The sequence below is a fragment of the Staurois parvus genome, unplaced genomic scaffold (genome assembly GCF_062004578.1).
Source record: "Staurois parvus isolate SC_StPar_1 unplaced genomic scaffold, SC_StPar_1.0 ptg000744l, whole genome shotgun sequence".
Taxonomy (NCBI): domain Eukaryota; kingdom Metazoa; phylum Chordata; class Amphibia; order Anura; family Ranidae; genus Staurois; species Staurois parvus.
Window position 1 is genome coordinate 1,738,912 of NW_028318540.1, and position 23,687 is coordinate 1,762,598.

Sequence of the window (23,687 nt, forward strand, 5' to 3'; positions counted from 1 at the left end):
TGGTTTTTAAATTACACGGAATTCCTGATGATGTAGTATCTGATAGAGGAGTACAGTTTACATCAAAATTTTGGAAAAGCTTTTGTTCAGCTTTAGGGGTAACTGTTAACCTGTCCTCTGCTTTTCATCCAGAGTCTAATGGTCAGACAGAGAGGACCAATCAATCAAACTTTGGAACAGTACCTTCGGTGTTTTGTCAGTTATCTTCAGGGTGACTGGGTGGACTATTTACCTACGGCAGAGTTTACCTATAACAATGCTAAACATAGCTCCACCTCCCAAAGCCCCTTTTTTCTCAATACGGGGTATCATCTAGTTTTTATTCCTGATCTCCCTATCGCAACTCAAATTCCTGCTGTTGCCAACAGATTAACTACATTCCAGGAGATTCAGGCGAAGTTGATCGAGACCTTGGGGGAGGCTCAGGAATGTTATAAAAAGGCTGCCGACAGTCATCGCAGATCACTTTCTACCTTTCATGTGGGCGACAAGGTTTGGCTATCTACTAAAAATCTGAAGGTTCATGTTCCATCTTCAAAGTTGGGCCAAAAGTTTGTGGAACCTTTCCAGATTTCTGCTCAGATCAACCCAGTCACCTTTCGCTTAAAACTTCCTGACAGTATGAAGATTCACCCTGTTTTTCATGTTTCACTTTTCAAACCATTTCATGAAAATCCTTTCTCTGGTAGAATTCTTCCACCTCCTCAACCTGTTGAGGTACAGGGTGAAGAAGAATATGTGGTGGAGAAGATTCTTGACTCTAGGATGTTTAGAGGAAAATTGCAATATCTTGTCCAATGGGAAGTATATGGGCAAGAGGAAAATTCTTGGGAGCCTGAGGAAAATGTTCATGCTCCTAGATTAACAAGAGAATTCCACCAGAGGTTTCCCCCACAAGCCTGGTCCTAAGACGTCCAGTAAGGAGGGGAGTACTCTCAGAGCCTGGGATCAAACCTGGGCCTTCTGCGGTGAGAGGCAATGTTTCTTCTCACTGAGCTACCTGGGATGCTGGACAACACTCTGCCTGATCTGTTGGACAATCCTGCCTTGTGCCTTGTTTTCTGTTGAACTTTGAACTCCTTGCTCCTCCCATGAACTTCCTGATAAAAGCCATGCCTCTGCATTTCCTATTTGCCAGATTATTGTGCCTTCCCAGCCAATATCCCGCTTATCGTTCCTGCTGCCGTCTACATCTTCGCTACCGACCTTTGACTTGCTACTGACTACGATTCTGCCTTATCCTCATCTGCTACCATTTGTGACTGACCCTTGGCTTGTGACTGACTGTTTGAACGCTAACCTGTTTGATCTGCTATTGGTTTCCAGCTTGCTCATTCCCTGGTGGGGTGATCCTGAGACCTGCGACCTGGTATTAACACGCAGCCAAATCCATCTCCACCACTAGGAGCTCTGGTGAAAACCGGTTAATACTTAGACCCCACACCTCAGGTGAGCCTGCACTATTTCCCAGGGTGACCCGCTGGTGTACCGATCCTGCTGGTTTCAGTTAAGCCTTTTTCCGCTATAGTAACTGGTCTCTGAACGTGACCCAGACCGTGACACAGCCCTTTTTGCTATTTTAGAAGCTTAGCTCATTTCCTCCTTGCCCTCCTTTCATGGTCTATGATCTTCAGTGTGTTCATGCCTGTGTTCCTGTGTACAACTCGGTCTGGCTGACTTCTCTTCTGATTCCTGTTCCTGATTTTTGGCTCCTGACTACACTGACTTCTGGTTTCCTGACCCTGGCTTGTCTGATTACCCGCTCTGGCATCCAAACCTTGGCTTATTTCTGCTATTTCATTTATTATTTCATGTGATTTTTAACTGCACTTTCTGTGTCGCCTGGTTTTTAGTTCCTGGCATTATCCACAAGCTAGGAATTCAGAAGATGCAGGCAATCCACCTAGTCAAAATATTTTTTCCAGATTGGATAAGCAGGACCACCACTTGGATCAGTTTGCCATAGCAATACAAACACTTCTAAACCGAACTGCTCATCTGGATAATCCTACCCCTGCTGCTCTGGTACAACCAGTGTTGCAAGCCATCCATGCTGCTGCTCCTATCCAAGTTCAGGCAGCCGCATTTGATACTACCACTGTAAGAGGTATGACTGGTTCTGCTCTGCTTCCTCAGCAGTTTGGGGGAGATCCAGCTTCCTGCAGAAGGTTTTTCAACCAGGCTGAAATATAACAAAAACTCAATAAGAGGATAATTAAAGCTAGTAAAACTAGTATACCTTCACCATAAAGCCTTTCTAAACAATGTATCTCCATAGAGGGGGTATAGCGGTTATTTTTGAAGACAAAGCGTAAGGACTGGTATAGAAAATTAATATAGTCTATTAGGTATAAATCCTTAATCATAAATCTTTCCATATCACTAGTGAAAAACCTTTTTAAAAATCACCAGTGTGAATAACAAGCACTGGCTAGCTTAAGACACATATGGACATACATATAGTATAATGCAGGCAAACAGACAAGACAAAACATAGACAAATAAACAAAATAACATCCGGATGCCTTGTATAACCATATGGGATACACCCTGGCTAGTGTCACATGTGACTATAAATAAGAAGGTAAGTAGTACCAATTGTATGGGTATCGGGGGTGTATAGTAGCCTTAACTCCAAAATAGGTCCATTACATAAACAATCAATATTCCTGATTGGTGGTAAAGACCCAGATGGTAATAATGGGTACCGGAGGGGTGTATGAATAAAGCACAGGTTATATAATTGTATTGCAGTCCTATCCATCCATGAATGTCAAAACAAGTTATATTATATATACAGTCCACAGTAAGTGGAATATAAAGGCCAGAGTAGGATGAATCACGTCCAGTCCTTCTCCTGAATACTAATTAAGCAGCAGTTGAATACACAGCAGGAAAAAGTTAAGGACATGTAGCGCAATAGCTTGGAAAGCAAAGCAATTATACCATAGCAGTATCGGTCAGAGCAGAGAGCTAGATTGTACCAATCAAAGCTGTAATATAGCTTAATAGAATAGGGAACTACATAGATGTAGAACTTCCATGACTGAGACAAGTCCGGATTACTCATCCGCCATTCCAGTGTGTTATTTCATTCATCTCTAGCTAGCACTCAATTAAGGACATACAGCACAATAGCTAGGAATGCAAAGAAGTTCATACATAGCGGTAGCGGTCAGAGCAGAGAGAAAGATATATACAGGCTTAAGTAATTAAGTGGAATGGGAAACGTCATATGTATAAAGCTTCTATAACAAAGTGTCCTGTAGGGGACAGACCTTAGGTTGGGTCTTTGCGTCCCCAGCTATCCTTAAAGATAAGCCTTTAATTCCAGTTACCCTTTCCTAGTCTGAGTTTTCCATCAACACCCAGGCACTAATTGATTCTGGAACTGCAGGCTTTTTTATAGATAGTGCCTTCATGTTGAAGCACTTGATACTGCTGCAGCCTTATGGCTCTCCACTTACCATTGAGGCTATTGATGGGAGACCTTTACAGTCTGCCATGTGACCCATGAAACCACTCTGTTGACCATGGCTGCAGAGGCTTTTAATCTTTACATAATCCAATTCCAAGTCATTTCCTCACCTCATTACCCAGTTTTCATTGGTTACAGAAGCACAATCCTTCATTTGATTGGCATAGAGCCGAGGTTCTGTCACGATCACCATAATGCACTAATACTTGTTTTCAGAAAGTGAGTAGGTTCTTGTGCACGTCTTCAGTCTCTTCTTTGTTAGAGGGGTATCAGGAATTCTCTGATTTCTTTGACAAAGGTCAGGCTGGTATTTTGCAACCACACTGGCCTTATGACTGCACAATTGATCGTCAACTTGATGCCATTCCTCCTCATGACCGGGTTTACCCTCTGTATGTCACTGAGGATAAGGCTATGGAGGAGTTGCTGATTCACTACCTCAGGGGTTCATCCACAAATTATAGGTGTCTCAATCTCATTACTATTAAAAATGCTTATCTGATCCCATTGACAACGGAATTATTTGACCGCCTTAAGGAAGCAACGGTCTTCACTAAGCTTGATTTGAGAGGGCCATACAATGTTGTGAGGATTAAAGAGAGCCACGAATGGAAAACTGCATTTAATATTAGAACTGGACATTACGAATACCTCATAATGCCCTTTGGTCTCTGCAACGCTCTTGCAGTTTTCCAGGAATTTATTAACAATATCCTCCGAGATATGCTTTAGCAATCTGGTGGTTTACCTCGATGAAATTCTCATATATTCAAAACCCCAAGTAAACCACCACACAGACATCTCCCATGTGCTACAGACGGTTGAGAGAGAACAACCTGCATTACAAGTTGGAAAAGTGTGAGTTTCATCGTGAACAGGTTACATTTTTGGGTTATGTCATATCTGCTGCCGGGTTCTTGATGGACCCAGAGAAACTATCTGCAGTCTTACAGCGGCCTTGACCCATAGGTCTACATCCTCTGCAATGTTTTCTTGGCTTTGCCAATTATTATCGGAAATGTATTCGTAATTTCTCTTCTCTGGTCAAACCCCTGACTGATATGACCAGAAAGGAGAGCAACCCACAGAATTGGTCTCCAGATTCCATTAAAGCCTTTGAATCCTTCAAGGCCGCTTTTGCTGCAGCCCAGTGCTGGCACAACCTGATTCTATGTTACCCTTCATTCTTGAGGTTAATGCTTCTACTGGACTGGAGTAGACTGGAGTAGGCACTCTCCTGTTTCAATGTCCTACCCCTGTGTGCCCTATGCATCCTTGTGGCTACTTTTCTAGAAAATTGTCTCCAGCAGAATGCAATTATGAAATTGGGGACAGAGAATTATTAGCCATCATTTTAGCTCTTAAAGAATGGAGGCATCTCCTCGAGGGTACTACTGTGCCGGTCCTCATTTTGACTGACCATAAGAATCTCACATTCTTGTCTGAGGCTAAACGCTTTTCTCCTAGAAGGGTTCAGTGGGCCTTTTTCTGTCAAGCTTCAATTACATAGTCTCATTCTTATCCGCTACGAAGTATATAAAGGCAGTTTCATTATCGCTGCGGTTTTCTTCCTCTTCCAAAATGGAGTCTGTTCCTACTCCTGTGAAACCTCCAGATCACATTTTGGCCATTATTTGCACTAGTTTCCCTTCACCATTGGGTGAGAGAATTCTGGCTTCTCAAATCCATTCTCTTCCTGGAAAACCTCATGGCCGCTGCTTTGTCCCCGAGAATCTCCACACTGCTTTGTTCCAGACCTACCATTCTTCCAAAGCAGCTGGGCACCCAGGGAAAAATCAACTCAAATGGTCTATGTCTCAACAATTCTGGTGGCCTAGTCTCCGCACTGATGTAACCACCTTTGTAGCTGCTTGTCCCGTGTGTTCTTAGAATAAAACACCACAACACCTTCCAGTAGGCCTTCTGCAACACATACCCAGTGGACAGAGGCCTTAGACCCACCTGTCTATTGATTTTATTGTGGATTTACCTAACTCCCAATACAGTCACTTTTATGGTGATTGACGGTTTTCGAAAATGTCACATTGCATTTCGCTAAAGAAGTTGCCTATGTCCAAAGAACTGGCATAAATATTCACTTGGGAGGTCTTTTCGGTTACAAGGGTTACCTAAAGTTATCATCTCGGACAGGGGTAGCCATTTTGTGTCCAGGTTTTGGCAAGCCTTTTGTGCACAGTTAGGAATTCAGCTTTCATTCTCTTTGGCATATCACCTGCAGTCCAATGGGGCCGTAGAACGGGACAACCAAGCCTTAGAACAGTTCCTACATTGCTATATTTCAGACCACCATAACAACTGGTCGGATCTGTTACTTTGAGCTTGCTCACAACAATGCCATTAATGCTGCCTTCTGATTATCTCAGTTTATGGTGAACTGTGGGATCCAGCCTTCCATGTTGCTGATACATTCATTCTGCAGGAAATTCCTGCTTTAGAGGAACATCTTCGTGAACTCTGTTCCCCTTAGGTGCAGATCCAAGAATCCTTGCAACGCTCCATGCTGACTGCCAATGCCTACGTGAACCCTCCTACCAAGTTGAGGAGAGGCTCTGACTGTCTTCCAGTAACCTCCAACTCCATGTTCCCTCACTAAAACTGGTTCCTAAGTATATTGGGCCTTCCGCATACTCCGTAGGGTTAACCCAGTGGCATACACATTAGATCTTCCTACAAACATGCATATTTCCAATGTATTCCATGTTTACTTATTAAAACCTTTGGTGTGTAACCACTATGCCCCCTCCGTACCACGCCCTCACCCGGTTCAGGTTGACAACCATGAGGAATATGAGATACAAGCTATCATTGACTCCTATAGGTTTTGTGGATTCTTACAATATCTAGTTCACTGGAACTGTTACATTCTGGAAGAACGTTCTTGGGTTTCATCCTTAGATGTAAATGCTTCTGCCCTCCTCTGTTCTTTCCGTTTCTGTTTCCCTCTCAAGTCTGGTGCCCCCCCAAGGGGGAGGTATAGTTAAGGAGGGGGGTACTGTCAGGGTTGGGCTCCTGCTACTTAACAAGCAGCTCTTGTCTTTCAGTGCTCAGAAGCTGCTCAGCTGTGGGTTAATTACCAGCCACTTGTTGTCTCCACAGTGACCCACCTGGATTCCATTACCTTCCTCATTACTTCCAGCCTACAGCCAGCCCTTTTTTACTATTTTAGCAACTTAGGTCATTTCCTCCTTGTCGTTGCATGGTCTATGATCTCCCATGTGTTCCTGCCTGTGTTCCTGAGTACAACTCTGTGTGGCTGACTTTTCTTCTAATTTCTGTTCCTCTTTTTCATCTTGAAGACTGCATAATGGATTTCTAAACAATGCATCATCATTTGCATTTTTGTTACCTGGGCGATATTTGATGTCAAAGCAGAAATCGGCTAATTCCCCTAAGCAGAGGTGTCCAGCACTGTTTAGTATTGCTGTATTGAGAACATATGTTAATGGTTTGTTGTCTGTATAGACCGTAAACAAGGGAGCATAGTACAGGCAGTCCCTAAACTTATCACAAAGGGACCACTTTAAAGCTAGGAACTCCAATTTTCCCGAATTGAGATGACAGTTTTTCTCACTTGGTGTTAGTGTTCGTGAACCTAGCGTAATTTTGCCTTTTGACATTGATAAAGCACTGTGCCTAGACCATCTTGTGATGCATCAGTGTGTAATACAAATGGTGAGTTAAAGTCAGGATAGGCAAGGATTAGGGGTTTGGTCAATATCAATATTAGCTTGTCAACAACCTTCTGGTACTCTGGCATCCACTGAATTGGTGTCCCAGAGGGCAACTGTTGAGCTGTTCCCTGTTTTACAGGTGTTTTCCCATTTACTGTAGTTCCCTTTCTTGTCCCCCCCATATCCTTTTTGTAGTAAGTCATAAAGGGGTTTTGCTATACTTAAACAATTTTGTATAAAACAGAAGTAATACAAGTAATTTTCTCACTTCACCCACCTGTCTTTGGTGTTCTTTTTCTAACTGCATCCACTGCTTCTGAATCCTTTGGATTTATTTGATACCATTGCCTGAAACAAGTCCACCAAGAAATCTTACTTGTCTTCACACTTGTTTGCTCTCAGCTTGATCCCATGTGTACAAATTGTCTTTCAGGTCTTGAACTCATGTCAAGGGGTGTCTGTCAGGCATAGTCTTCTTATTTAATTCTACACATAGTCTCAAGCTCCTATCTTTTTTTTCTTACACAAACTACAAGGGAGGAGTAAGGATATTTGGACTTTCATATCTATCCCCTTTCCAACAGCCTATTTATGTAGGCCTTTACTTCCTTGTACAGGGGTTTTGGTATGAAGTTATAAGACTTTTGTACTTGTGTCTTATCCATCAAGTTTATCTGAAGATTTAAATTAGAAAAACTTCCAATTTCCCCTTCCTCTTTTGCAAAGGTTTCTGCTGTGATGGTTAGCTTGTTGTCTTTTCCTAAAAGTTTGTCAATTGGCTGAATTGCAGCTTGTTTCTGGTGTTGTTTAACCCATCTTGCAGCCACAATGCTTACTTGGGAATTATTGTCAATTAGTACTTTTGTGGGTATCCCTCCTAAATTACAAGTGTGTAAGCGATTGCTCCGTATTAGTCTGGCTACTTTTTTGACTCACAGTAGCAAGGTGAGTAAAGGATATCTTTAGGTTTTACAGTGACTTGGGACTTTTTATCATAGCTGGTCACTGGTTGTCCAACACTTGTGCCCCTTTCTCATTTTCTGGCAACTTATCTCTTTTTATGCACCCTCCTGCCATATGACCTTCCTGTCCAGAGTTAGAGCATTGCCTACATTTTTATTTTCCTTGGTTCACACATTGTTTACAACACTGCATATTTCTTTTATTAATATTATAATCTGACAACCTTGTTGGTCCATCTTCTAAATTTCTCACTGCACTTGCCTGCTTTAAAGATTGCACATTTTTTTGCAATGGTAGAAACATGCACAGTTAATTCTACAAGTGAAGCATGGGTGGTATTGCCATAGTCTATGACTTCTGTTTCCTTTTGCCTGTGTGACATTATTTTATGACTAATTTGGACTTAACAGTACCACTCAGTCTGACTTGCCTGTCTGCTTCTGTTTGGGCTGCATTGGTAACTTTCTCTAGAATAGAATCATCAATTACTGATAAGTCTGAAATGTATGGTTTGATATCCCTTTGAATATCACGATGTGTTTCACTTAACCCCTGGTATAACATGTGAAGAAATACTCCTTGTATTGGGTTCTTATGATAAACAAGAGCAGCACCTATGTACTTGTTGAGATGACCACATTAATTTTTGCTTTAGTCCCATGATCCTGTAAACAAACTGTTGCAGAATTGTGAGCATAAAAACCTTCTGGGCTCTGCTACAGAAAGACCCTCCTAATTAATTAATATCTCTTTAAAGGTTCCAGGCTTTATTATTTTTAGCACAGTTCACAGCTGTGAGAATTTTTCCTTTACACCTTCATCTGAACAAATCTGTTTACAGATATTGCTGTAGTTAATTTCAAGTCCAAGACTAATATATGCCACCATAAATTTTAAACTTGTTTCTTGGCAGGTATGCTGCTATGTCCCTTAATATGAGCTACGTACATTTTGTCGGTTGTGAGGGTTTGTCCTTTCTGAAAAGATGGTCCATAATCTCTCACCTCACTTATATTAGGATTTTCATAGCTGCTTTCACTTATCAAAGACAAAACCTGTTTTTTGACCTGGAGAAGGTATGCTATACCTCAGTCCACTGCATTGCATACGTCTTCTCCCTGTAGGTATTCCATGATGATGCTGTAGGTATTCCATGATACTCACAGGTCTCCATCTCACTTGAACCTGTGGCTTGCAGAACTGCTTTACCTTCTTTTTTGTACATCAAGATAGCCAGTGAGTGCAGCTGAATCTCAGACAATGCGTGCAATAGCTTTTCAATGTGCCACTGCATCTTCTTTACTGATGTTGGATCAGCCATTTTGTGTTCTATGCATCCTCCCTGAAGTCTGTCACTTTACTGTAATAGCCACTCCCTCCTCTGTAACCTGTGGCACGGTGACTGCACTAATCCCGGAAGAGCCCCCAAATGTTACAGGATTATCAGTAATCTGAGTGTGAAGTATGACAAACATGCAGCCTGAAGTATCTGTATTAAGAGAAAAGAGAAAACACGTGCTCACTTTCTTATTTCCAGTTTAATGGGACAAACAAATGAATTACACTATACAGATAATTACTTTCTTTATAGTGGCAGCACAGGCCATATGGAGAAGCGGATAAATTTGTGTTAGAGAGTTGCCATTACTAACATATAGGATACTAAACAGAGTAAAGTGAATGTAAAAAAGCCCCATACTATTGGGGTGGTTTCCAATTCCTGTATATTTTTGACATGCTGGAAACAGCCTATTGACGGTTGTTAGTGAATTCTTTATCTAATGCCAGAACAAACAAAAAACTGAACAAAGATAGAATAAACCAAGTGTGACTAACCTGTATCAAGAAGAGAACAGAAAACACATGTGCTCACTTGCTCATTCCGAGTTTATGGTGAGCTTATTGGTTGTTAGTCTCCTGAAGTCACACTACAAATTGTTAGCACTCCGTTTAGCAGAAGCTAAATGGGTATATAAAGATGGCCGCCAGCCTTCCTCATGGCCGTGTGCAGCGTGACTTCACTCTGGTAGGATCCTAAAGGTAGAGATCTCCCTTAAATCTGGAGCAGTTTATTGGCTGATGTCTTTGAGCTGTTTCTGGAGGTGATGTGAGCAGAGTGTGACCTGTGTGGGAGCAGTACCATCCTGTGTGTCCATGTTGTGCTTGATGGCCCCTGTCCAGACCCAGATGACCCCTTAAAGGATACATTGTATATATGCGCATATTTTATGCGCTTCTGGTAATGCATAATTTTAATATTCCTCGTCATTGAAGTTCACCAGCACGGAGCACCGATCACCATTTCTTCTGGACCTGCATTGCATTTTTAATGAACTATTCACTTCTGTCACATATTTATTGTTGTTTCCCTGTATATTGATACGTCATCAGTAAACATAGCGTCAAGTCATCACCTTATACGTGCCTTAGCAGCGCTCACATTTTTATTTTACTATTCATCATCATCTATTGTACTATATTATAGCGCTGCATATATTTATTATACTTCTGTACGTTTGCATGGTACATCAGGCACATATCAGGAATATGAAATGCTGGGTTGACATATTCTTTAATCCCTGACCTGAAATGCATTCAACAGAAAAAGTATGACAGCCAGGCAGCCAACAGGAGAGGACAGTAATGGCAGCCTACATTCTTTCCTCAGTAAAGGTTTCTTTTAAGCAAACTGATATAAGTGAAGTACTTGTTGCTGGTTATTTAGTCAATAAATATTATATCCAGGAAACTAGCATTTTCAGAAGGAAAGTTCGGCAATGACACCATCCATGTTGTTCTCATGACAAGTTTGCTGAATAAATATGTCATCCATTTCGCTGGTGATGTTTTGGGCTAGCAATAACATACCATTTCTTAGACAGCCCTTTTTTTAACGCAATCAGCGCAAGTGATTTCAGATATTTGAAACTTTTATATTTTGTCTTTTGGCCAGTTTGGTACTATGCATTTTTCTTATTTTTTTACCTGTTGTTGCCTTTGTGTTTCAGATACTGGACGTCATTAAACAACCTGGTGGCTTCTTTGCTGAACTCTGTCCGCTCTATAGCATCCCTTCTCCTCCTACTTTTCCTCTTCATGATTATTTTTGCCCTTCTTGGGATGCAAATGTTTGGTGGAAAGTTTGACTTTGAAGACTATGAAATCAGAAGAAGCACCTTTGATAATTTTCCTCAAGCCCTTATCACTGTCTTTCAGGTACCATATGACAAAGATCTGTTATGTGACTTAACCTAAAACAGCAGTGAAGAGCAATAAAACAAATTTGTACGGAGGAAAGACCATTTTAAGAAAGAAATGGTTTATGTTTCAGTACCAGAATGTTATAAAAGGTCTATGGGCAAAGGTCAACTAGCGTTGGTTCCATGTTGGCTGTAAATATAATCTATCCCTAGTACAGGCTCGGTACCATACAATAAAAGAGGCTTTAAAGTGCGGACAGTGGCTTTAAAGAGAGGACAGTGCTGGCAGGGAACCCCAGAAGAAGAGGTTCAGGACGCTCTGTGCAATACCATTGCACATAGCAGGTAAGTATAACATATTTGTTATTTTCTTTATTAGCTTTAGCAACACTTAAACTGATGTGGAGTTATACCGTAGGTGGTTGCTATGGATATCAGCATAGTGATCTGAAAGCTGTACCTTGAGAGCTGAGCAGTAATTGTCTGCTAGGGGTACAGCATGGTAACAAGCAGTGATCGTTGAGTGATACAGTGGCAAGAAGTATGAGAACCCCTTGTAATTATCTGGCTTTCTGCAGTTAATTGCCATAAAATGTGATCTGATCCTCATCTGTTACGTAACAGTAGACAAACACAATGCTTAAGTTGATAACACACAAACAATTCTAACGTATTGTCTTTATTGAACACACCCATTAAACATTCACAGTGCTGGAGGAAAAGTAAGTGAACCCTTTGCTTTAATAGCTGGTTGAACCTCCTTTGACACAATGTTCAGGAGGAATTTTTGACCATTCCTCTTTACAAAACTGCTTCAGCTCAGACACATTTGTACGGTTGTCTGGTTTTAACAGCTCTCTTGAGGCCATTTCACAGCATCTCTATGGGGTTAAAGTCTGGGTTCTAACTGGGCCACTCCAAAAGTCGCATTTTGTATGTGGTGGATTTACTTCAATGCTTAGGGTCATTGGCCTACTGCAATATCCAACTTCTACTAAGCTTCACCTGGCGAAAAGCAATCCTGACATTATCCTGTAGAATATTTTTGTAAACTTGGGAAATAATTTTCCCCTCGATGATGGCAAGTGGTCCACGCCCTGAGGTAATGAAGCAAGCCTAAATCATGATGTTCCCTTCACTATACTTCACTGTTGGGATGATGTTGGTAAGCTGTGCCCTTTTTGTGTCATACATAGTGCCGAGTATTCTTCCCAAACAATTCAACTTTTCTTTCCTCAGTCCACAAAACAGTTTCACAGTAGCATTGCAGTTGCAGCATTTCATTGCGCATGCAACAATGTTTTTTTGGAGAGCAACAGCTTCCTCCGTGGTATTTTGCCATGGACACGCTATATGTTCAAAGACTTACGTATGGTAGATCCATGAACAAGAATGTCACATCTTTAGCTATTACCCTTGGGTGCTTTACCTCATTGAGGATTCTGCATTGTGCCTTGAGGGTCCTCTTGTCTGGGTGCCCACTTTTAGGAAGAGTAGCCACAATACTAAACTCTGTTTACAGACAGTTCATCTAACTGTAGACTGATGGATGCCTAAACACGTTGCAATTGCTTTGTGTCCCTTTCCAGCCTTATTTAGATCAACTACTCTTGATTGTATGTCTTCAGAGAACTATTATTTTGCCAGGCATGGTTCACATCAGCCTATGCTTCTTATGAACAGTAATTTATAAACATTTGGAGTGTTTTTTATCAAGCAAAGTAGCTCTAAACCACAAACTAATTTCGTTAATTGTACTCCAGGTACAAGCTTAATAATGGCAAGCATTGCCAAGCTGCAGTTTCTAAAGCAAGCAAAATCCTCTCTTGTATTAAAAGAGGTATGGACTCCAGAGAGAGATATCATATTACTCCTGTACAAATCATTAGTAAAACCTCATCTGGAATATGCAGTTCAGTTTTGGGCACCAATTCACAAAAAGAACATTGGGGAATGGAGAGAGTACAGAGAAGGGCAACCAAACTGATACGAGGCATGGAGGAGATCAGATATGAGGAAAGAATAGAGGAACTGAATTTATTCTCTCTTGAGAAGAGGAGATTAAGGGGGGATATGATCAACATGTATAAATACATTAGTGGTTCATATAGTGAACACTGTGTAGAGCTATTCATCCTGAGGTCATCACAGAGGACAAGGGGGCACTCTTTACGTCTGGAGGAAAAGTTATTTAATCTCCAAACACGGAAAGGTTTCTTCACAGTGAGAGCTGTGAAAATGTGGAATAGACTCCCTCAAGAGTTGGTTCTGGCCAGCTCAGTGGATTGCTTTCAAATAAGGCCTGGATTCTTTCTTAGATACACAGAATATAACTGGATACTAACATTTATAGGTAGGGTTGATCCAGGGAATATCTGATTGCCTCTCGAGGATCAGGAAGGAATTTTTTTCCAAGCAGGAGCAAATTGGATCATGCTTTGCTGGTTTTTTTTGCCTTCCTCTGGATCAACTGTGGGTATAGGATTATAACTTTTTTTTTTTTAATGGTTGAACTGGATGGACTTTTGTCTTTTTTCAGCCAGACTATGTAGGACAGCATGCAGCACGCTGTTGGCCCTTTGATGGCCAAGTGTTGGCCCCTTCCTGCCCACTGTCATTGGTGCAGTGTCGGTGCTTTTTGTTGGCACTGATCGCTGTGTTGGTGTCATTGGGATGTTGGTGGTAGTAGTCAGTTCCCGCCCGATGTCGGAGTGCCTGCTGCAGTCCCACTATAAGTCGCTGGTCGTCACAGTTACTTAGCTTTCATTGAAGTAATTAGTCTATGGATTTACTTACTTTTTTTCCTCCAGCACTGTGACTGTATAATAGGTGTGTTCAATAAAGACATGAGAAATTAGAATTATGTGTTATCAGCTTACGCACATTGTGTTTGTCTATTATTGTGACTTACAGCACATGAGGATCAGATCACGTTTAATAGAAAATTACTGCAGAAAACCACACCTGCAAATGCACCCTGCTTCCAATTAGAAGCGATGAAAGCAATGGGAGTCTGCTGGCTCTCACAGCTAATCGCGGCAGTGGTTGTCTAAAACAGATCACCTGCATGTGATTGCTGCACTAGAGATTGCATGGTAGTTGTGATTAGCTGCAGCTGGCAGCTTCCTATTGCTGTCAATAGGACTGCCTCTCGCAGCTAATTGTGGGTACCCCTGCTGGGATTCTTGCATCTAATCAGAGGTAGGGTGCATTCACAGGTGTGATTACACCCTTCCATGGACAGATAATTGCTGGATGCTGTGGGTTACAGCACTGTATTAAGGCACACTTGTCACGCTTCCGTGCACATCGATCAAGCCCCAGGTTTTACCTCCTGTCCAAATTGCTTGAGTTCCTACCTATCTGTCCAAAACCTAGGTTAAGCCTTTGCACCTGTGTGTTAGTGTTCGAGCAGCATGTCTTCACATAGAAGCCTGAGCCCTCTGGTTCCTGAGTATTCTCATATTTTGTATGTGTTTGCTCCTGTCTTTGTTCTCAGTGTTTTCCCCCTGGCTGTGCAGTTGTATTCCCTTTGTTCTCTGCCTGAGGATTCCTTCCCTGTTGTTGTGTGTGTCCTTCTTAGCATTGTTTCTTGTTGTTTGTTTGCCCTGCAGTTCCTTCCCAGGTTGCTGCAGTTGGTTATGTCTCCTTGTATCCTGTGTGTACTCCTTGTCCTTTCAGCATGCTATTTGGTTGCACTGTGTCTGCACGGGTGTGTTAGAGAACAACCTGGGGGCTGCTATGCAGTGCAACATCCAACCTCCAGTGGCTCTAGTGAAGAATGGGTGGCTCTTTAGATCCTGTGACTCTGTCACACCACCGGTTGCATGCGGTCACACTGCTTCTGCGAGGATCGGTACCCGGGTGCACCTGTTTAGTTGTTTACACTGGCCCGCTAGATCTAGAGTTACATTCCCAGGTGGCCTTACCCTTTTGATTATGACGGTTTGCATGAACCATGACAGGCAAATCCCCATCACCTGCAGATTGCAACGAGCGACTTCTTCAAATGCTCAGTACTCAAGAATCTACTCAAGTTCAAGTTATTCGTTATCTCCAGACTCTAACTACCCATTTGGATCAACTCCAAGTTTTGCTTCCCGCATCCGCAGACTTACCCCAGCCTCCCCCTGTGCCACAAACTGCTCCGGTGGCAACGTTCGTGCTTTGTCTTCTAGCTCCACTGCAATTCTCCAGAGATCCTAAGGTCTTCCATGGGTTTGTTAATCAATGTAACATTCACTTCAAGTTACAGCCACAGAATTTTCCTTCTGCTCTGGCCAAGGTTGCATACATATTTTCTCTGCTTTCTGGAGAGGCTTTGTTGTGGGCCTCTCCGTTGAGGGAAAAGGTTGATTCAGTAACTAATATGACAGCATTTTTCACTCTCTTTATAAAGATTTTTTATGTGAATCCTCTGCTGCAGGCACACTTCTCCGCCTCCATCAAGGTAACTTCACTGTTGGACAGTACGCTATTCACACCGAACCGCAGTTCCGCACCCTAGCAGCTGAACTTTCATGGAACAATGCAGCACTTATGGTGGCCTTCTGGCAAGGTTTGGCGGGACATATTAAAGATGAGTTGGCAGATTGAGAAATTCCTACCATCCTGGAAAGTCTGATTTCTTTGGCTGTCCAGATCGACACTCGCTTCCCGGAATGCTCCCAGGAAAGGGCTTAGCAGCACAAATTCTCAGCTCCCCATCTGGCTCCAGCCTTCCAAAACCTGTGTACCTCCTAACGACTCCTCTCCCTCCTCTCAGAGCCTTTGCAACTGGGCCATTCATGCTTATCCATTAAGGTGAGGAACCATCATCAGACTCAGGGATTGTGCATCTACTATGGACCCAAGGGAGATTTCTCTGACTAGATTGCAATTCTTGCCTCTTAAGTCCCCGTCCAACTATTACTGCTCAGTTGCACTTTCCCACTTCCACTGTTTCAGTGGAAGCATTCGTTGACTCTAGTCCTGTGGAAAATTTTATTTTATCTCTGTGTCCCTAGTAAAGGAATTTGATTGGACCACAGAACCTCTTCCTCAGATCCTTCAAGTTTTGGCCATTGATGGCACCATTCTGGCCTCGGGTCCTGTTTGTTCCTGCACCACTCCCATCAAGAGTGGCCACTTCCAAGTTAGTCCTGGGTCTTCCTTGGTGTCAGGAAGATTCTTGCCATAGTGCAGCTAAAGGCTCTGGGCTTACACAGCGGTGCAGGCACAGATGTGCAAGGGTCTGTTCCACCATTGCTAATGTTGGCGCCAATCAGACTATTTAAACCCAGCAGAACTATTAGCCTGTGCTGTCTGATCTGCAGCTCCCCCTCCTGTATTCCTGTGTTTGTTCCTGTGAGTGATACCTGTGATTGACCCCGGCTTGCTTCTTGGACTTTGCTTGTGCCTTTTGTCTCTGCCAGATCTGCTCCCACCATTACTGACCTTGGCTTGTGACCCAACTATTCTTCTGCCTGCCGTTTATGCCTGATCCGTTTATCCGTTACAGACCCGGCCTGTCTGACCCTGCATATAGCGTGCTACCCTGCAACCTGTCCTGATGTGACATCTGCCTGTTACCAGCCTGCTCAGCTAGGCCTGCTCTGCTTCCAGCCTGCCCCACTTTGACAGCTGCCTGCTGCCAGCCTGCTCTGCCACCAGCCAGTCCAGCTGTGACTGCTTTTTTTTTTTACCAGCTGTCAGGGAATGGGAAGATCGCTGCAGCGATCAAATCTGCACATGCGTAGAATCCTGACAAAACGTACAGGCAGGCGGGCACTAGGACCCAGGCGCGCCTGTCACCAATTACAGTGCTGGGCAAGCACTAGGACCCAGGAGCGCCTGTCAGGAGTTGGGCGGGCTATTTAAACTCAGCTCTTGTAATGCTCAAGTGCCATATGGTCTTTCCTGTGTTCCTGTGAGTTTACTTTGCTACTGTCCCTGCCTGATCCTGATCTGCTTACTTCTCCTGCTCTGACCCCTGGCTTGCCTAACCATTCTCCTGCCTGCTCCTGCACTTTTGATCTCCTGTTGCCAAACCCGGACCGTGACCCGTTTATTCTTCTGCCTGCCGTTTTGTACCGACCTGCTCTGCTGTTACCGACCCGTCCTGCCTGACCTCGCTTACTCTACCTCCTCACATCAGACTCTCACCTGCTGCGTACCACTGACAGGTGCCTCTACCACAGCTGGTTGCACCCAGGGGCCGCGACCTGGTCTCGGCTTGCTCCAAGTCCATCCCCACCATCAGGGGCTCTGGTGAACAAGCAGGTCGGAACTTAGATTCCGCGCCCTGGGGAATTCTGGTCTGTGGAATGCTAGAGGCTACCACTGGCTGGTCCCTAACAGAACCATACGGCCATGACAGAGTCTGGAGGAGGACCCCCTCCCTGGGAAGAGATGTGCCACCATCTCTCCTCGCTTACCCAAGCTGTCAAGACGCTGGAAGAGGGTTATAAACACTTGGATGGACGTGTCCAGGCCCTAGCCACTCCTACTGTTACAGCGTCAGATCCGGTCGGTTCACCTCCTACCAGTAGCCCTGCGGGACCCTCCGTTGGAGCAGTGTTCTCCATTCCCCCGCCGGAGCCTCGAGTCCCAATGTCTGAGCGGTTCCATGGAGATCGAGGGAAGTTTCGGGCCTTCCTGAATTCCTGCCAGCTCTACTTTGACCTCCAACCTCGAACATTTGCATCCGAATCTGTGAAGGTGGGATTCGTGATATCCTTGCTGCAGGGTGAACCCCAGGCCTGGGCACATCGTCTATTGGAGGCTCGCCATCCGCATGTGAACTCTGTGGCAGAATTTTTCAAGGCGATGTCACAATTATATGACGATCCTCAGCGAGCTGCTTCGGCCTAAGCAGCCCTACATTCTCTGCAGCAGGGACGCCGGGCAGCAGAGGATTATGCCTCGGAATTCAGGCGTTGGTCTGGAGATACGCAATGGAATGATGCAGCACTGCGCCATCAGTTCCGCCTAGGATTATCCGAGCCCCTAAAGGATGAATTGGCCAGGGTAGGTGTGCCTGATTCTTTGGAGAAATTAATCACCCTGGCAATTCAGATTGACTGTAGGTTACGGGAACAAAGGCAGGAAAGGTCTGGTCAAGGGTCAAGGCTTACATGGATGTTACCACGGGTCCCAATCCCATCACATCCTGCAGTAAGCAATCGGAGTCCTGAACCTGCGGACGGAACAGAGCCTATGCAACTTGGGTTAATGCGGCCATCTCTCACGGCTGAGGAACACCACAGACGCAGAGTGAATAATCTATGCCTATACTGCGAAGCAGCGGGTCACATGGTGCGTTCCTGTCCTGAGAAGCTCTGTAAGTACTCTACCATTTTTTCTATGTCTCCAACCTGTGTAGATGACCCTACTCATGTAGTCATGCCCATCTCGTTCCAGCTCCCAGGAAGAACTGTGCAGGTAATGGCTATTATTGATTCTGGGGCCTGCAGTTGCTTTGTGGACCTTAACTTTGCAGCTCAGCAACGAATTCCGTTATTGTCCAAAGAACGAGGGTTGAATATTTTTCTGGCTGATGGTTCACAAATTAAATCAGGGTTGGTAGATCAAGAGACCCCTCCTTTGTGAACCACAGTAGCAGGCCACCACCAGGAACTCCTCCGCTTCAACGCTATTGCGTCCCCTCTATTTCCAGTGATTTTGGGGCTCCCGTGGTTACGGGCTCATGATCCCCAAATTAACTGGAAGACTGGATCTGTTCAATTTCACTCACTATACTGCCAGGAGCACTGTCTCCTAAAGTCATCACCAGGGCCCCCAACCTTGTTGTGTGTGAATACAGATACGGATCTAGCACAGACTGTGCCCTCTGCATACCATCATTTCCTTGACGTGTTCAGCCAGTGAGGTGCAGAGATTCTCCCTCTGCACCGGGCCTGTGACTGCCCTATTAACCTGCTCCCAGGATCCGAAATTCCCTTCGGCCGAATCTTCCCGCTGTCTGAACGAGAGTTGGGCGTTCTAAAAGAATACATTGATGACAGCCTGCGGAAGGGATTTATTCGCCCCTCCACTTCACCAGCCAGGGCGGGAATCTTTTTCGTAGAGAAGAAGGACCAGTCCCTGAGGCCCTGCGTAGACTACAGGGACCTGAATAAGATCACCATGAAGAACCGGTACCCCCTTCCCTTAGTCCCTGAATTATTTCAGAGGCTAAAGACGGCCTCCATCTTTACCAAACTAGACCTCAGGGGAGCCTATAATCTGGTGCGCATTCGGGAGGGGGATGAGTGGAAGACCGCCTTCCGCACTCGCTTTGGGCACTTTGAGTACCTCGTTATGCCATTCGGTCTCTGTAATGCATCGGCTACATTCCAACACTTTGTGAATGACATTTTTAGGGACATCCTGGACATCTATGTGATTGTGTATCTGGATGACATCCTGATTTTTTCCTCATCCCTGGAGACACATAGAGATCACGTCAGGAGTGTACTGGAGAGGCTGCGCAAGCATGGGCTGTATGCTAAAGCTGAAAAATGCAGCTTTGAGCAGAGCAGCATTCCCTTTTTGGGGTTGATCATTTCAAACAATGGAGTTGTGATGGATCCCCAAAAACATCTGCAGTTTTAGAATGGCCAGTCCCCACGCATAAAAAGGGAGTCAAGCGATTTATTGGCCTTGCCAATTTTTACAGGAAATTTATAAAACATTTCTCGGGCCTGGTAACTCCCATCACTCAGCTCACTAAGGTGGGGGTGCGTTTCCGATGGACACCTGAGGCACAGACCGCCTTAAAAGCCTTGAAAAAACTATTCACGACAGCCCCTATTTTGAGTCACCCCGACGCTTCATTACCTTACGTTCTGGAGGTAGATGCTTTGGAAAATGCGGTAGGAGCTATTCTGTCGAAAAGAATAGGAGTGAAGGAGCTTATGCACCCAGTGGCTTTCTTTTCCAGAAAACTCTCCCCATCAGAAAAGAATTACGATATCGGGGATCGGGAGTTGTTAGCGATTAAGACAGCACTGGAGGAATGGAGATATCTATTGGAAGGGGCATTGCATCCCATCCTGGTCTATACTGACCATAAAAATCTAGAATATCTGAGGACAGCAAAATGCCTCAGGCCGCGTCAGGCCAGATGGGCATTGTTCTTCTCAAGGTTTACTCTGCACATCACGTATCGACCCGGATCTAAGAATACTAAACCGGATGCTCTCTCCCGGATGTTTGTGGAGCCCGGGGAGACAGCCAAACCTGATACTATTCTGCCGGCGAGTAGCTTTTTGCTACTTCAGTCCGAACTCCTAACCAGACTTCAAGCTGCTTCCACGGGGACTCCTAGGCCACCTGGAGTCTCCTTGCAGAACAAGGAAGGTCTTTTTGTGGAATGGGGAGCAGATCCTGGTACCCGACGAGACGTGAGCTCTGGTCTTAGGCTATTGCCATGACCACCCGTTAGCAGGCCACTTTGGGGTACACAGGACATTGGACTTGCTCCAATGCATGTTTTGGTGGCCAAGCATGGCCAAAGATTGCGAAAGGTATGTCAAATCCTGTGCCGTCTGCAGCAGGAACAAGCCCTCCAGAGACAAGGCTTGGGGCCTGCTGCGACCACTGCCGGTGCCTGACAGACCTTGGAGTATGATCACAATGGATTTCGTGGTGGAATTACCGCCATCACAAGACCATACTGCGATTTTTGTAGTGGTAGATCGGTTGTCCAAGATGGCTCACTTCCTTCCATTGAGAGGTACACCATCTGCTTAGGAACGGCACAGGTATTTATCAGAGAGATTGTAAGGCTACATGGAGTGCCAAAAAACATTGTATCTGATTGGGGTGTTCAGTTCACTTCAAGGTTTTGGAGGGCTTTGTGCGAAGGGTTGGAAATTGAACTTTCATTCTCCTCAGCATACCACCCCCAAACAAATGGTCAAACTGAGCGAACCAACCAGACACTAGAACAGTACCTTAGGTGCTATACATCGTTCCTCCAGGACAACTGGCTGGCACTTTTACCCCTAGTGGAATTTGCATACAATAATGCTTGCCACTCTGCCACTAAGCAATCCCCGTTCTTCGCCAACTATGGCTTCCATCCCTCGTTCTTACCTGATTTGATCCCGGAAAAACCAGTCCCAGCAGCTCAAGAGACCCTGAATTTCTTTACAACCAATAACAAGTTATTACAAGAAACCATGGCAAAAGCCCAGGAGGACAGTAAAAGGATATTTGATAGAAAGAGAAGGGGGGTAATTGGTTATACATCCAGGGGACCAGGTGTGGCTGGCCACTACCAATCTGAAACTAGCGTGCCCATCGAGAAAGGTGGCACCCAAATTTGTGGGTCCTTTCCGGGTAGAGCGTAAGGTTAATGAGGTAGCATATAAGCTGGCACTCCCCGAGTCCTTCAAAATCCATCCTGTGTTTCATGTGTCCCTACTGAAACCCGCTGTAGCAGATCCTTTTACAGATCGTAGATCTAGACCCCCAGAGGCCATAGACATCGATGGGGAAGAGGAATTCGAGGTGGAGGCTATTATTGACTGCAGGCGGGGGGGGGGGGGGGCAAACGCAGTATCTCATCAAGTGGAAAGGCTATGGGCCAGAGGAAAACTCTTGGGAACCTGCTCGAAAAGTTCATGCTTCTCGGTTAATTCGGGAGTTCCTTCACAACCAGCCTCAAAGGAGAAACCGGTTGGGCATCCGGAGGCAGCCCGTAAGGGGGGGGGCAATGTCAGGGAATGGTAAGATCGCTGCGGCGATCGAATCCGCACATGAGTAGAATCCTGACAAAACGTACAGGCAGGCGGGCACTAGGACCCAGGTGCGCCTGTCACCAATGACGGTGCTGGGCAAGCACTAGGACCCAGGAGTGCCTGTCAGGAGTCGGGTGGGCTATTTAAACCCAGCTCTTGTAATGCTCAAGTGCCGTATGGTCTTTCCTGTGTTCCTGTGAGTTTACTTTGCTACTGACCCTGCCTGATCCTGATCTGCTGACTTCTCCTGCTTCTCCATCCCCACCATCAGGGGCTCTGGTGAACAAGCAGGTCGGAACTTAGATTCCACTCCCTGGGGAATTCTGGTCTGTGGAACGCTAGAGGCTACCACCGGCTGGTCCCTAACACCAGCCTTTTCCACTGCCAGCCTGCTCTGCTACCAGCCTGACCCACTGTGACGTCTGCCCCCTGCCAGCCTGCTCTGCCGCCAGCCAGTCCAGCTGTCCCATTTGCCAGTGAAGTGCCAACAATTCCTGTACAGACTACAGGACTGACCAGGCACTTATACCCTGCCGTGCTCTTGTGGTTGCTGTCCCACCTTCAGTGGCTCTCGAGCCTGAGCTGTATGAGAGGCCTTCCTCTGCCATCAGGCTCACAAGCAAGGTGCGTGACAGTATCAGACAGCCATGTCTGAGCCTGCAGGAGGATCCTCTCCCATGGATGAGATTTGCTGGCATCTCGCTGCCCTGGCTCAAGCTGTCACGTTTCTTCAAGAGGGGCACATCCAGTTGGAAGAATGGGTACAATATCTTGCTACATCTGCAAGTCCTGTGACAACATCAGCTTCCTCTTCTGCTACAGCTCCTACAGGATCTGCTTCTGCACCCACTGTAGTGATGCTACTCCCTAAACCCAGGGTCCCCACACCAGAAAGATTTTCGGAAGATCGAAGTAAATTCCGGGCTTTCCAAAATGCATGTCAATTATACTTCTCTCTGCAACCACGAACTTTCTCTCTGGAATCCACCAAAGTCTGGTTTATCATTTCATTACTTCAAGGTGAGCCACAGTCCTGGGCACACTGACTTCTCGAAGAGAACAATTCTCAGCTGCAGACCATGTCTGCTATCTTTGAAGCAAAGGCTCAGTTATATGATGACCCACAGCAGACTGCCACAGCAGAGGCTGCCCTTCATGCGCTCCAGCAAGGCCGCAGAGTGGTCGAGAACTATGTTACGTAATTCAAACACATGCAGCTCTGCGACACCAGTTCTGACTTGGACTTGCTGAAGGGTTAAAAGATGAACTAGCCCAGGTTGTCCATCCAGATAGACCAGCGGCTGCGTGAAAGCAGACTGGAAAGAACTACTCAGCAGTCACGACCTGTATGGATGATGCCCAGGGTGCTCTCTTCTGCTCATTCCATGGCTTCTTACACCATTCCTGCCAATCCTGGGCCTCCAGCATCTGAGACTCCAGAACCCATGCAGCTTGGATAGATGCATCCGTCCTTGTCACCTGAGGAACATCAGCTTCATCGGCAGAACAACCTTGCCTATACTGCCTATACTGCAGAGAAGCTGGCCATTATGTGCGCACATGCCCTGTAAAGATGCGTGTCTCCTGCTAACCTGTCATCATGATCTGCCAGTACCACTTACCTAGC

General features: G+C 45.1%; 1 protein-coding gene across 2 annotated transcripts in view; it reads left to right on the plus strand.

Moving 5' to 3' along the window:
• CACNA1S (calcium voltage-gated channel subunit alpha1 S) overlaps positions 1 to 23,687 on the plus strand; it is a 342,071-nt gene that overhangs the window by 114,106 nt on the left and 204,278 nt on the right. For both annotated transcript variants that reach the window (XM_089654106.1, XM_089654105.1), the window contains one exon: positions 11,142 to 11,349. In XM_089654106.1, the coding sequence (XP_089510232.1) occupies positions 11,142 to 11,349 (208 nt within the window). The remainder of the gene's footprint in view (positions 1 to 11,141; positions 11,350 to 23,687) is intronic.